Raw genomic sequence first — 14,550 nt, 5'->3', positions numbered from 1 at the left:
GAAAGTAACTGTGTCTGTCTGTTACTCTTTCACGCCAAAACTACTGAACGGATACCAAATTTCATTCAAATCCGTTCAGTAGTTTTGGCGTGAAAGAGTAACAGACAGACAGACACAGTTACTTTGGCATTTATAATATTAAGTTAGGATAAGTTAGGATTAGGATTATGATGGAATTCATGCATCATAATCATAACCAAAATCTCAGATAAAAACCATGACGTGAATTTTGGCGGTTTTGGACAGTTCCAGGTGGTTTCAGGATTTTGTAATGCAGACTGAATTTTCAGTAGCGGAGCAGGTACCTGCTAATTCAAGGTCGGACGCCACTCGAGTTTCATAAATAGAGGTGAATTTTGCTTGCGCTGGCTCGGCACGTATGGTTGTTCACGTGCATATTCAAATGGAGTCGAGTGGATCGAAAATGAACCGTAGGGGAGTAGCTAGGTACAACAATACGTCGGCATAAATCTGCCATACATAATTCGTAGTTTATAATCTTTATTGTTTTTTCCGATTCTGCGAAATATTTGAGTACTTATTATTTATTATTATTATTTAATCCTTTATTGCACAAATATAAAAATAAGTGTACAAAGGGTGGACTTAATGCTACAAGCATTTTCTACCAGTCAACCCACAGGAGGTGCAAGAAAATTTTATTATAAGGTGTGCAAAAAGAAAACAACACTATTACTACAAAATTAAAACAAGTCACTTAATAATAATTACCAAATATAATATAAAATACGTAACTATATATAAGTTATGAATATATAAATAAACATAATATAAATAATATATATACATATATATACACACACATATATATATAAACTATAATATATATTATTATATAAATATTAATATTATATAACAAGAATTAATTTAGAGGTTCAGGAAAGAGCTATCAACTAACTACCCATCTTACTAAGGTAGTGAGTTCGAGTAAGACGCTTAAAAACGTTGCGAGACGGAGCTTTCCTAATGGAATCAGGGAGATCGTTCCATAGACGCACAGCCGTGACCGCGAAAGAGTCAGACATAAAACCAGAGTGGAAGGAGGGTAGGGCTAAAATTGAATTATGAGAAGAACGTAAGTCTCTGGTATGAGTGTCAGATAGAAATTGGAACATAGACTTTAGATAAGGTGGGGTATTGGGCTCGTGGAGGATAGAGAAGAGAAGACAAAGGATACGCAGGTTCCTACGGTCACGGATAGGGAGCCATTTCAATTGAGCGCGGTACTGTGAAACGTGATCATATTTACGCAGCCCAAAAACGAAACGAATGCACGTGTTCAATAAGCGTTCAAGCTTATTGAGCAAAGCTTCAGTTAGGTCCAGATAGCACACATCCGCATAGTCTAAAATGGGAAGAAGAAGAGAATTAACAAGGGCAAGTTTAGTGTGCTGGGGAGGAAATTTTTTAAGCGAAGCAAGGAGTGGAGTGATGCGTAAATTTTACGGGATACTTTATCAAGTTGCTGATCCCAACTTAGGTTTTGATCAATGATCAGGCCAAGATCATTCACAGTTGCAGAAAAAGGTACAACACGACCATCAAATTTGACTGGTGGCACCGCAGCATAGTCGAGACCCGATAACAGCCTTGAACCACCCACAATGATGGCTTGACACTTACTAGGGTTAACGGAGATGCCAAAGCTACGAGACCATCTTAATATCTCCTCGAGATCACTATTGACCCTAGCAATGCCAGCATCTAAATCGTCTAATTTGACCTGGTTGTAGATCTGCAGGTCATCGGCATACAAGTGGTAGGAACATAGAAGATTTGAGGTGACTAAGTTAATAAAGGTTGAAAAAAGTAGAGGAGAGAGGATGCCGCCTTGAGGAACACCAGCAGACAAGTCAGCCCAGTCTGATATATCAGAAGGACCGCAACGTATTGCCTGTTGGCGACCACGAAGATATGAAGAAAACCAGCTAACAGCGGGATCGGAGATCTTGTGACATCGAAGAACGGCAAGCAACAGGTCGTGGTCTACGGCATTGAACGCATTGCTAAAGTCCACAAGGACCAGTACTGTTACCCGCCGATCCTCCATGGCACATCTGATGTCTTCAGTCACCTTAAGCATCATATCTGTCTGTCAAAATCACAACACTTATCTAAGTTTTTTTAAAATATAGTTTTATTCACTTCCATAAAGCTGCGTACAGAACGGCCCAACGAACGGCCAACGAAACGAACGCCCAACGATGGATATTTACTGGCTGGTTTGGCTGGTCTGTACGCAGCTTTAGAAGCATCGAAAACCGTGAGGTTTATATGGTTTCAAAAACCATACCGTAAAACGGTCTACGTAGGTGCGTGTATTCAGATTATGACTTCATTAATAAGTAGGAGATTTCTAAAAAGCTCTGTATCTAAAAATCACATTCGCAGTCTAGGATTAGGAACTGCGTTGTTTGTGTTGTGATTTTGACAGACAGATATATTTTTTTTACCGACAAAATGGAGGAGGGTATCTCAATACGTCTGTTTATATGTAGGTTTTAGTTCCGTTTCCGTTCCGTTTAAGGTCATATCGAACGAACATGTTTCATCATCGCCCGTATCTGTCACCAATCACCATCGAAATTGTCGATCAGTATCCCTACCTAGGACAAGTGATCCGATTAGGTAAATCCAATCCAACTTCGATAAAGAGGTAGCTCGTAGAATCCAACTCGGATGGGCAGCGTTCGGGAAATTACGACACATCTTCACTGAAAACATACCTCAGTGTCTGAAAACAAGAGTTTTCAATCAGTGCGTGTTGCCAGAGATGAGTTACGGAGCCGAGACGTGATGCTTCACCAAAGGGCTTATCCACAAGCTCAGAGTTGCTCAGCGTGCTATGGAAATCATTATTCATTACGAACGAATCCTATCTCGCAGGGACACGCCTAACATAGCCCATGTTAGGCGTGTCCCTGCGAGATAGGATTCATAATGAAGAAATCCGCAGGAGAACTAAAGTTACCGACATAGCACAGGGTTAGCACGCTGAAGTGGCAATGGGCTGGCCACGTAGCCCGCAGAACCGACGACCGCTGGAGTAGAAAGGTTCTGAAGTGGAGACCCCGTGTCGGCAAACGGCGTGTCGGTCGCCCCCCAACCCGTTGGACTGATGATCTGCGGAAGGTAGCGGGAAGCCGCTGGATGCAGAAGGCGGGTGACCGTTTGGGTTGGCGATCGTTAGGAGAGGCCTATGTCAAACAGTGGACTATAGAAGGCTGAGAGAGACAGTTCCTTTTCCTACGTTCTTGTAAGTAGTTGTACAAAATAACATACTTACATTGATAAAGTAAGTAGGTAGTCCTCTCACGTAGAAAGTCGGTTAAATTCGCCTCCCAGCTCGTAAACAGGTAAGTGGTACTCGTAGTAGGTACGTAGGTACCTACTTACTAGGACATACAGGGTGTCTCAGTAAGTCAACGTAATCTCGGTAGGAGGTGATACAAATAGTCATTCGAAGCATTTTTGTTATTCCGACAATATTTTTATGGGTACTCCTAACAAATTGTGTAAGATGCTTATCATAACTATATTAACTATATAATATTATAAATGCGAAAGTAACTGTGTCTGTCTGTCTATCTGTTACTCTTTCACGCCAAAACTACTGAACGGATTTGAATGAAATTTGGTATAGGTACATATGCTCTAGACCCTGAGAAAGAACATAGGCTACTATTTATCCCGGAATTCCCACGGGATTTTTTAAGGCGATGCGAAGCTCGCGGGAACGGCTAGTTAATAATAATCCTTATTTTCACAAATAGCGGTAGTAAATAACATAAATAGAGAAATGGCGGTTAAAAGCGTTTTACTTTTTGGTATGCGAAGTACCTACCTTGTTTTTTGTCGAATTTCGTAGAAAGCCCAACAACAAAAGTTACATAGAATGAAGATTTGTATCACTTCCTACCAGGATCACATAGACTTATGTGACATCCTGTATAAATAAATTGTGTAATTTTATGTGGAAAATTGCGTCTCCATTCTGCACTCGTGTCGTACAAAGTTGCAATATTAAATTGTTAATTTTCACTTACCTAGATCTAGGTAGGAAGTCTAGGCAGTAAATTGTCGTGTCTCGGTCTCTATGTTTACGGGTCGTGGGTGCAGTGAATAATAAGGATACTTCTGTGGATATTTGCTGACTTTTGTCTTCAAAGATTGTTTTTCTTTCTTATAATTTTTTAAATAATTTTGTTAAATTTAATATACTTTAAACTTGGCCAACAAAACTTAAAGTGCCAAAATGGGTCAAATGGTGGGTGTGCTCCAAATAACCGCAGTGTAGGTAAATTCTTAATTTAATCTGTCTGTCTGTGAGGTCCAGTCTATGGGACCCATTTTGTCACTTTAAGTTGGTATAATTTATATTGAAGAGTGGAGCGCGCCAGATAAGTTTGTGCGTGACAGCTGTGGGAAATTGCTTACCAATCATACATAAATAGGATATGAGGTAAAAACTAACTACACTCACGGGCAATGAAATAGTTCCACTCACAAAAAGTCGACACCAAACGACCCCAATTTTTTCCAACATTTAATTAAAAATTTTAACAAAATATGATTGTTTTTAGTTGGCAATATCCTGATGCTTCGTTAAATGTACTTCAATGTTGCAGAAGTCATAAAGCTAGCTTTTTCCGTTTAGGAGTAATTTGGTGTTTTTCAAAGTGGAACTTTTTCATTGCCCATGAGTGTATTTAAATAAAGAGAACTACGGCTTTATAATAATTCAAAAGTAATAATAGAGATATAATTATACTCTGTCCATTATATTATTGGTTTTTAGACAGTTCAAATCCCATACATTTTTTACAACTGCAATCGAAAACCAACTTTACTTACCAGACATAAGGAAACATCAAAAATACAATAACATAGTGGAGCTCTATAATAATATGAAAGTAAAACCGAAATTAAAATTTTGACAGCCCGCAGACTTATCTGGCTAACTCAAGGATGCTTCTTTCAAGCATTTCCTCAGATCACTTTAACTTCAAGTTGACTTTACTAGATAAATGGTATAGCAGTATGAGGAAGGCTGAGGACAGAATGTTTTAAGACCTTGTAGGACAGACCGGTGTCCAGTAATAGATATGGATAGATTAAAATAAGACTAATAAGCACTACTGCCATAATATTAAATAGCAAATTATATTTTTTATTTACTTACTTGTTCTTTAGGGAAATTTTTTTTTGTTCTTTTGGGAAAAAATAAAAACCTAAAAATTCTATCATGCTTGTTATACAAGGTTGATTTTTTCATCCCATCCTCAAAGGACGTTAGACTTCAACATACTGTTCAACTCAATATCTCTATGGGATCTCACAATAAAGGATAATGATTTGACCGTTTGCACGCAGAACACTAACAATTTGATATCTATGATTCAACTCAGTAGTAGGATGTGTAAATGAATACTAAATCTAACATAGTAATAAAGTTAAATGTATTTACAAATAAAAAAATAAGCAAACTTACATAATTAATTCAAAATTAATTTATAAATCCATTTTCACTATCTGTTCTGCAGTTTTGGCCACATCTTGGGGAGTTGTCTTCTTTTTTTCGGGTTTATTTTGTTTTTTAACTGCAGGTTTTTTAGATACTGGTGTTGGTTTTGGAGTTTTGTTGATTTCTATAAATTCAGCATCTATATCTTTAACCTTTTGTTTTATCTGCAATGGAGAAAAGAGAAAGCTATATTTTGAGCAAAATCTAAAACTTAGATATACTTACTAATTATAGCCAAACCAGGAATATAAAAACCCTCGCCATATTGCGGAAAAGCAATAGAACTTTTTTCTTGCACTGGTATCACAAAGTGTCATAAACTCAAAATGTCATTTGTCTATTGCTGTCAAACTGTGTTGCTGTCAATGCGTAGTGTTTATTATAGCTTTTGTGAGTTTTTTGTGTTTCTAAATGCCGAAAACTATCCATAGCCGTGAAAGGAAACTAATTTACCACATACACGAGTATTTGTCGGAGTAAAAGTCCGTGGGATTGGACTTTATTTCTCTTGATAACATAACTGACGCTATTGTCAAAATGATTTGTAGGTATATAGTATAGTATGAGCAAATGAATTGGCAAATTTTAAAGCTATTACTGTAGTTTTTATTAACTACATTACAATAATTGAAACAGAAATTGAAAATTGATTCTCACTTTCTAATTTTCACTGATTATATCTACACATATTTTATCCAGTCAATGGGTTTAACTTTCTTATTACATAGTTCTGCATGCAAACCTGTAAGAGGCGAAGATGTACTTTATTTCGAATTCCTGTGAGGATGGAAAATATTAGGCCACTTATTCTTGTTTTTTGAATGCTTAAAAACATTTCAGCAAATATGCCTTTAGGTCAATTTATCTATTTTCAAATTGCCGATAATGAGTACCTACTGTTCACGCGTGTAAAAGCGCCATAAGTGCAAACTGTTAATCTGTGAAACTAGTGTAATCTGTGTCCATAAAAAACTATATTGTTTCTTTCTCTATGCTAAATACTATTGTTCGATTGTTTGCAACTAAAATGTAAAACTATACTAAAATGTGTAAATTTAATTAAACTACGCTATTCTACAAGAAGAACCCAAGACTTCTCATTTACTTATGTTTTATAATAAACACCTACAAGGTAAATAATCTTTTTTTATATTTTAATTTGTGGTGTTCAATAAAGATATATTCTATTCTATTCTATTCTAAATACCTACACAACTGTAATCTAAATGTGGGTTTGCGCGATGTTTTCCTTCACCTAGTTAGACTGTTAGTACACGTCATGTTACTTAAGTTCCAAAGAACCCATAGAATATATCCTCTCACTGAGCTACTGACACTCTTTTCAAAAAAATCTTAAAAAATTACTATTTTAAATTTGAGCATGGCCAATTCACATTGGTATGACTATACTTAGTGTTGCAGTCCTCAACGCGAATGTGGCGCTCTTAATACAGGGTTTTTATATTCCTGGTTTGGCTATAAGTACCTAATAAAAAAATATGTTATTGTAGGATTTTAGGTTAGATTTTTTTAATATCAGTTTCTGTTGTTATTGTACACACTATGATCTGTAGTAACTATATTATAAAAATAAACAGTATTTACACCAGGCATTATACTTAATTTATTATTGTAATAAGTACTTATTTGTAATATATCAAAAACATAGCATTGGTACGTACGTCTTTGAGGCCCAAATTTACTGCTTTGGCCTTAGATTTCTTCAAACTCTTGGCCCCAGCTACTTTGAAAACGTTTGCCTTCACTCCTTTCTTGTTTTTCCCCATTTTCGGAATATTTTAAGAATTTTATGGAGTATTTTCGTTCACGTGCGTTTCTCCAGCAAACAAAACAAACAGGTTGTGACAGTGACAGGTGATTGGACAATGACATTGACATACCGACTGACAGTCGGACACTGACTTTGACGTTTGGCTGGTCACTGAGCCACAGTTACCACCTCAGAATAATAACGTCCTACATTAAATAAAAGTGGCGCTCCTTGAGATAGGGCCGGCCGTGTCCAGCAGTGGACGATTATAGGCTTTTGATGATCATGATCATAAACAAAAGAGAAGAGGTGGGTGAGTACCTATTTCTTCTTTTAAAGGTTTTGAAAATTGTTTCAGATCGGCTGGCGAACCACCAACCAGTGGTTGGCGGGAAACTTCGCGTGCAAGTTCTTCCAGGTCATTAGGGCCTTCGGACTGTACCTCTCATCCAACGTACTCGTCTGCATCTCACTGGACAGGTAAGTAAATCCAACTGTCTCCTACTTGTCGTCATACTTGTCGTGTCAGCGTGGTGAAAGGATTGGCCACTGGCTAGCTAGATTAGCGGCAGTCGCTGACTCGATATTTCAGTAAGTATCGAGTCAGCGACTGCCGCTAATCTAGCTGTTTTTGATAGGTATCCCTGTTTCTTAGAGCCCATCCAACTCTGAAATTTGTCGTAAAATTGGGGCTGTGCATATAAAACGACATTAATAATATTTTCATTACCTGTCTATCTACCTGCCGACCTTTAAAATTAATAAAGTTAGATATTTCACAAAAAAACGAATCAAACCAATACAAACACAATTTACGTGGTATGGTACGGTTCCTGGAACCAATCTTTGGTTTGAATCATATTTATGGCAGTTTCACTGAAACTACGTTGATTTATTGGATTGTAGTGTGTTTGTCAAAGCCTCGCGTTACTCACGTGCGAAGGCGATGGAGTGGAGTGTCATTGATCATCCCCATCAATATTAATTGGGATATTGTTGGCAGCATAGCTCCAGTATGGAAACCTGCTTCCAAAGTCTGGGGACGCGGGGTTAAATCCCGTCCAGGGTAAACATGGTACTTATACAATGTAAGTATACCAAGTTTGGAAGGCCGCCGGCCGTGCGTGAGAATCAGATGTCACCACATATTATAAAAGCACGTAGTTAATATTATTATTATTATATATTCTCTAAAACGCCTAAGTATACCTATAAAAGTAAACCGTGGTCGTTGCTAGCACATACACTAAGTACCTACAGTTTTGGAGCTTCAACTAACACTAAAAGTTTCAGTAAAACTATCCGTAAACGGGTTATAAAACGAGAAAACTGTCTTCTCAGAGTGAAGTTCGAATTCTAGCGTCACCCGCCACCCGCCCCATAGTAGTTCAGTAGCTATTCAATATCAATTTTGTGCTGTGCAGGTGCAGGTAACTTCAACCCGCTAAGCGTAGAGATAAGTTCAGAGTTGCTTGAAATAGTTTCAGTAGGTACTTCCGGTGGGGTTACTACCACCGACACATTAGTCGAACGAAATATAAGTATTCTGATTCGCTGTCAAAATAACTGTAGGTACTTCAATATTGCGTCATTCAGCTAAGATAGTTTATTGCCGTTTAGGAGTAATTTGGTGATTAGTTTGAATATTATTTGTTCGTTTTTATAGTATTTTTATACATAGTTAAACTGCTATTATTTACTACCTATTTATATTTATTAATATTCTTCTAACGTGTGCACGTGTTGTCGCGAATTCATTAAACTATTTATATGAGTAAACGCGAATATCTGAACTGTTAATAATTAATAACCGTGATTAGTACAAACATACTAATCACGGTGACGAACTGAATATGGGATATATCATAAACAAATTAGTTACTTAATATCACGCACACGTGATGACCGATCAGTCTAATAACCTGATCGTCTGAATGTCAAGGATAATCCTGATGTTCTTAGGGGTTTCACCCCAGTGGCCTCCAACCTCCCCTATAGCCACCCCGTGCCTCGCTAGGGTTGTTCCCTGGGACTGATCACATGGGATTGTTTCCCTAGCTTCTTACACTGATCACATGGGATTGATTCCCTAGCTTCTTACACTGATCACATGGGATTGTTTCCCCTGGCGCACTGAATATCTAATCTATCTATTATCACACGGTACGGGTACGGTATGTACTCGTACCTCCTTTAAACCTTACATTATTAGCTCCTTAGTTTCCTTACTCATTATAAACACAATTGGTACATCAAGAAATCAAGTGTAGGTATAACTTATCAATCATAAACGAGATATAAAAGGTAAGTAGAAAGGTCACTTAGCTGCGCACTTGCAGTAACTGGCTGTTGTCTGAACCGGGCCATCACGCCCGCCTCGGCTCCCCGAGCCTGGGCGCCTCGGCTCCGCTCCGCGGGGTCCTCTCGCACCCACGACACTGATAACTCCCTCACTCTCCGTCTGCTCACCGCGGCTGCTCACCAAAAGTGAAAAGCGCTCCCGCGCTGCTCGTTTACGTGGATAAATTAGTCTACCCTCAACTCGCCGATATTAATATTAAGGCTCGTCTACACTCAGAATAATTATCTTGATTATTCTGTGAGTCGAAATCGGTACAACTCCCGATAATTCGGGACACTCCCGCCGAGAGAAAAGTTTCTATGAGTGAGAAGCTTTTACCTATTCTAATATAGGTCATAAGTATACGTATAGATCAGCCACCGACAAATTAGACCCTTCTCAAATTTTTCGTGTTTTGATTTTACGTCTATATTAATGCCTGTTTCATTAATAAGCAATAAAGCATACATCGGTAGCAATCTCTAGTTTTGGCTCCTTTGCTACAAGTTCCTCAATTGCACTTCTCCTTTCGTACCATAACAACATTCCAGTAATTCAAGCAATTTTCTATTGCAAGTTCTATTTGATACTTCTACTATGTGGCTTCTATTACAAATAATAGTTCATCCTATTTTTCTATTATCTTTTATTCTTACTACACCTCTTCTTTTCTTACTACACCTCTTCTTGCATTTACATTTATTACTGATATCTGTCACATAATACACACGACTGTACTGCAATTTTCTGCTTTTAGCTATTTGTCCTGTTGACTTCAGCATGTAGACACTTGAACACTCTAAATCTTAATACTCAATCAACGATAATCTTAAATCAAATAAGAATTAGCAAACAAACTATTGTGACAGTTTACTCGGGAGCTGTGGCTGGCCTAGCCGAAACCAAGGGGAAATGCACAAAGGTTCTACTCGAGAGAGCCACGCACAGAAACATCGCCCCCTCTCTGCACAGAATAGAATAGAATACATCTATTTCAACACACAATAATGTATTCGGTGTCGACACGTCCCCCATATAGCTAAATTAACGCTTCAGACTAAACAATATAATCATGTCATATTCTTATCATTTATCTTTATTAATATTGTATTTATTGTTTGCTATTCTAAGGGTATAAATATTAGTAGGTATCCCAAATGAATGTTCAATGTACAACAACTATATTAATCTCTTCATCTATAACCATACTGTAACTCAATTTTATTATTCTATATGTATTTATGTATTGGTATAAGTGGAGTGTTAGCTACTACAAGCTATTATCTTGAACTACGTTCGAAGACCCTCCCCGGCACAGAAAAACTTTTAATTTGAACATCTCTAAGCCTTAGCTTTTATTATAACAAGCATTAGAGTAAATTTCTGTGTATTTTAATATTTTACATTCTGTACCATCATTATTTTTATGCTTTCATATTGCCTTTGACAGTTAAAATGTTGAACCAACATATACATGGTTCAAGGGCAAATATAGGAAGTTAACAGTAGTTTAAAGTTAAAAATTGTGATTTGGTATTCGACTTATTACGTCGTTGCCCTATGGCAAGTTTGTTATCTATACGACTATTCGTATAAAACAGTGCTAGTTATTGGTAATGATAATAAATGCTAGCAAAACAACAAATCCATTTTGTTACTGAAATACCTAGTGAAAGCAGGTATACCTATGTCTGTCTACTGCCATAAAACATTAGCTTAGTAGTCATCAGACTCTTATTGTATGCCTGAACTTAAGGAGTGCTATCCTGTCTTTTCATCCCTTCATATTAGGATACCATTAAAGAATCTGTCTCTTTATCATTAACAGATTATGATATAAGTTTGGAAACATTCATTGCAACAAGTATTTGTAATATTTGGACCAAGTTGCTGGGAATATTATGTGATAGTAAACCCACATAAAAGTCAAGAGAAGTCCTGATCCTGATCTTGAATAAGATACTTTAGTATACCTAAACTGAGGCTAACTCTCTCTTGGTCTGACACTGGACTTGGTTATTATACAGAGTTTGATGACACGGTTAGTGATACACCGATACTGATGCTGATACTGGTACTGGTACTGATACTGATATGCAATTCTATATTATGTCTATAGTTCTGTTCAACGTTCTATGAAAGTTCAGATGTATGGGTAGGTTCATTACTTATAAATTAGCTCAACCTTTCCAATTACAACGGGCACTGACTTTGCCACTGGCTCTGACTGTGACTCTGACTGTGACTCTGACTGTGACTATGACTGTGACTCTGACTGTGACTCTGACTGTGACTCTGACTGTGACTCTGACTGTGACTCTGACTGTGACTCTGACTGTGACTCTGACTGTGACTCTGACTCTGAATCTCACTCTGACTCTGACTCTGACTCAATGACTCTGACTCTGACTCAATGAACAAGTATAGTAGTACCCATTCACTATAAAATGCACACAGGTCATCATTTGCATATCTGTTTATCTGCATTAGGGCATGCAGCACCGCAATACCGGGATCCCGTAATGCTGGGATCTCGGACAAACTTTACGCTTTGAAGTAACACCGGAATAGGACTCTTTTAGGCTATAAATAAAGCGATTAAGATATAGTTAGCCTTGTGTTCCTATATACCATGAAAGCCCTCTTGTTTCCAACCGTTTTATGCAGTTTTCGAACGTTGGAAATCTACTGTTGTCCATGCGTAAACGAAAATCAATGTTAAAAAATATATATTATAAAATATAAACTCTAATACTCAATTGTTGTAAGAAAAACTAAATTATTGCTTTTCTTGTTTAATTTGGTCCTATACGACCTTTAAACACAATATATGCCATTTATTACAATGAAGTCTAATACCGGCACTAATACCGGAATCCCGGTATTGAGTTGTAAACCGGAACTCAATACCGGCATTGAAAATTTATCCGGTATTGTATATGCCCCAATCTGCTTACCTTGCACTAAGGTGTTCTTATCTTATCTTATAATTACATAATATTTCAGTTACATCCCCATTGGGCCTCAAATATTCATTTCATGTATTGACACTAAAACACAACAAACAGCAACAAATGACTATGTACCTCATGTACCTACATGTTGCACTTATTCTATCTATCCTTCTTCAAGCCTAATACATAGTACGTAAGCACCAGTTTGCATATCCGTTCTCTAGTTAGGTAGGTACTCAATATTTAACATGGACATTGTTAATATTTAATTTTAATTGAGACTTAGGTACCCTTTTGCTTCAACACTCAACACTCACACTACTTAAACTTCTGACTTATACAACGTTCTTCTGATATAACATCTGTATGTTAAGGAAACATAAAGAGGATTACCGTCTATCTGTCTATTGAATTCTTCTTACATTGATGACGTACGTACGTACCCATGTATATCTACATATAATTCTGTTCTTACGTAGGTACTTTACTTTATGGGTACCAATACCACATGCTAGTTAAGGTCATGTGCATTATATGTATACAATTATACATTGTATACCACACATAATTGGATTCTAAAAATGATACAAAATCTAACCCCCTTATTCATAGAAAAGTTACAAGACGTTTTAACTAATAAACTGTTTTGTCCCTCTCTGTCAAAGAACAAATTGTTCTTTGTCGGAGAGGGACAAAACTGTTTATTAGTTAAAACGCTCTGTAACTTCTCTATGAATAAGGGGGTAAGAATATTGCAGATCTCAATGAAAGGGATGTGTTTATATACTACTTAGTTATCCATACTATTTACCTATGGCAAACTTGTTTTTATAACTATTTTGGATTCAAATTAACGTGAATCTGAATTTTATCTTTGATGACTGATTTAAGTCTGTGGTGGTCTATGTCTTATATCTAACGTTCCTCTATATCAGTACTGTTATAAGTTTATAACCATGGATTTAAGACCACGTTTCGTAAAGTAAAACTCTAAATTAATAATCGATCTACTGTACCATCATGATATTTATCACTAAGATTTTAGTTACTTTGTAGGTATTCCACATTGTCAATGAGTAGTCTAGATTAACTTCTTAACTAGATCTGAATTCTTATTTCTTAATAGCATTGCTTTTGCTGCAACTGGGCTATTTTACGTGCTATTACTAGAATGTTATAACATTAATCATAGCAGAACTTTCATAAAAATGGCCAATTTTACGACAGATTTGAATATTAGCTAAATAACTCATTTTAAAAATATTTTGAATACCACATACCACAATGCAACGTTCTGAATGACTGACTTAACTTGATCTCTCTGTATAGGCAACTTACTGTTACTGATAGGTCATAACATGCAACCATGCAAGTGTTGTCGCGCTACTTTATTACTTGTTTTATAATTCTAATGTGATATAATTCTAACAGCTGTAACGACACTAATCAACTTCATCTCACATACTGTTTCAACTTTGATGAAACTGAAACTACTTATTTTCGTCTCGAACTCATTGACTAAAACTTCTGAGATCACTCGTGATCCTTTAAATTATATGATTACTATAAACATTCTATAAGGTATATATCTTGTTTACGTTGGCACGTGATTGTGTGCCCCAACTTGGTACTTATATGCAAAGAAAAAGAATAGTCTTAGTTAACCCAGTATTCATATATCTAATTTCATCTGAGTATATCAATTTTACAGTTTGTTTTCCTTTACCTTCAGAAACTTTAGGTTGAAGGTACAGTACTTAAGCAACTATACAGACTTATGTTACGTTTGGTCTGCTTGAGAAGAAAATCGCAAGAATTTATCTGAAATTTTACATTGCTAAGATATATGTAAGTATAAGTAAGTATACTCAGTAAGAGTACGAGTTTCAATACAATGACAATTCAAACACTCTTAACAGTATTGGGCACAATGCGAATC

At 36.7% G+C, this 14,550-nt stretch overlaps 2 protein-coding genes across 2 annotated transcripts in view; one reads left to right on the top strand and one right to left on the bottom strand.

The window, feature by feature from the left end:
- The window catches only part of LOC105395343 (adipokinetic hormone/corazonin-related peptide receptor variant I), a 77,797-nt gene that overhangs the window by 12,729 nt on the left and 50,518 nt on the right, over nucleotides 1–14,550 (top strand). The window contains exon 2 of the mRNA XM_038115707.2: nucleotides 7,675–7,796. Coding sequence (XP_037971635.2) covers nucleotides 7,675–7,796 — 122 coding nt within the window. The remainder of the gene's footprint in view (nucleotides 1–7,674; nucleotides 7,797–14,550) is intronic.
- On the bottom strand, nucleotides 5,459–7,414 carry LOC125490153. The gene is made up of 2 exons (XM_048628498.1): nucleotides 7,228–7,414; nucleotides 5,459–5,709 (listed from the first exon to the last, which is right to left on the bottom strand). The coding sequence occupies exons 1-2, from the start codon at nucleotides 7,330–7,332 to the stop codon at nucleotides 5,533–5,535; spliced, it is 282 nt and encodes a 93-aa protein (XP_048484455.1). The 5' UTR covers nucleotides 7,333–7,414; the 3' UTR covers nucleotides 5,459–5,532.

The sequence above is a fragment of the Plutella xylostella genome, chromosome 21 (assembly GCF_932276165.1).
Source record: "Plutella xylostella chromosome 21, ilPluXylo3.1, whole genome shotgun sequence".
In the NCBI taxonomy this organism is placed as follows: Eukaryota; Metazoa; Arthropoda; class Insecta; order Lepidoptera; family Plutellidae; genus Plutella; species Plutella xylostella.
This window is presented reverse-complemented; position numbering and strand designations above follow the sequence as displayed.

Excerpts from the sequence above, each read along its gene's own strand:
- LOC125490153 (XM_048628498.1), bottom strand. The coding sequence starts at position 7,332 with ATGGGGAAAAACAAGAAAGGAGTGAAGGCAAACGTTTTCAAAGTAGCT. Across the intron at positions 5,710-7,227 it reads TAAATTTGGGCCTCAAAGAC|ATAAAACAAAAGGTTAAAGA; the intron begins GTACGTACCAAT and ends TCTCCATTGCAG.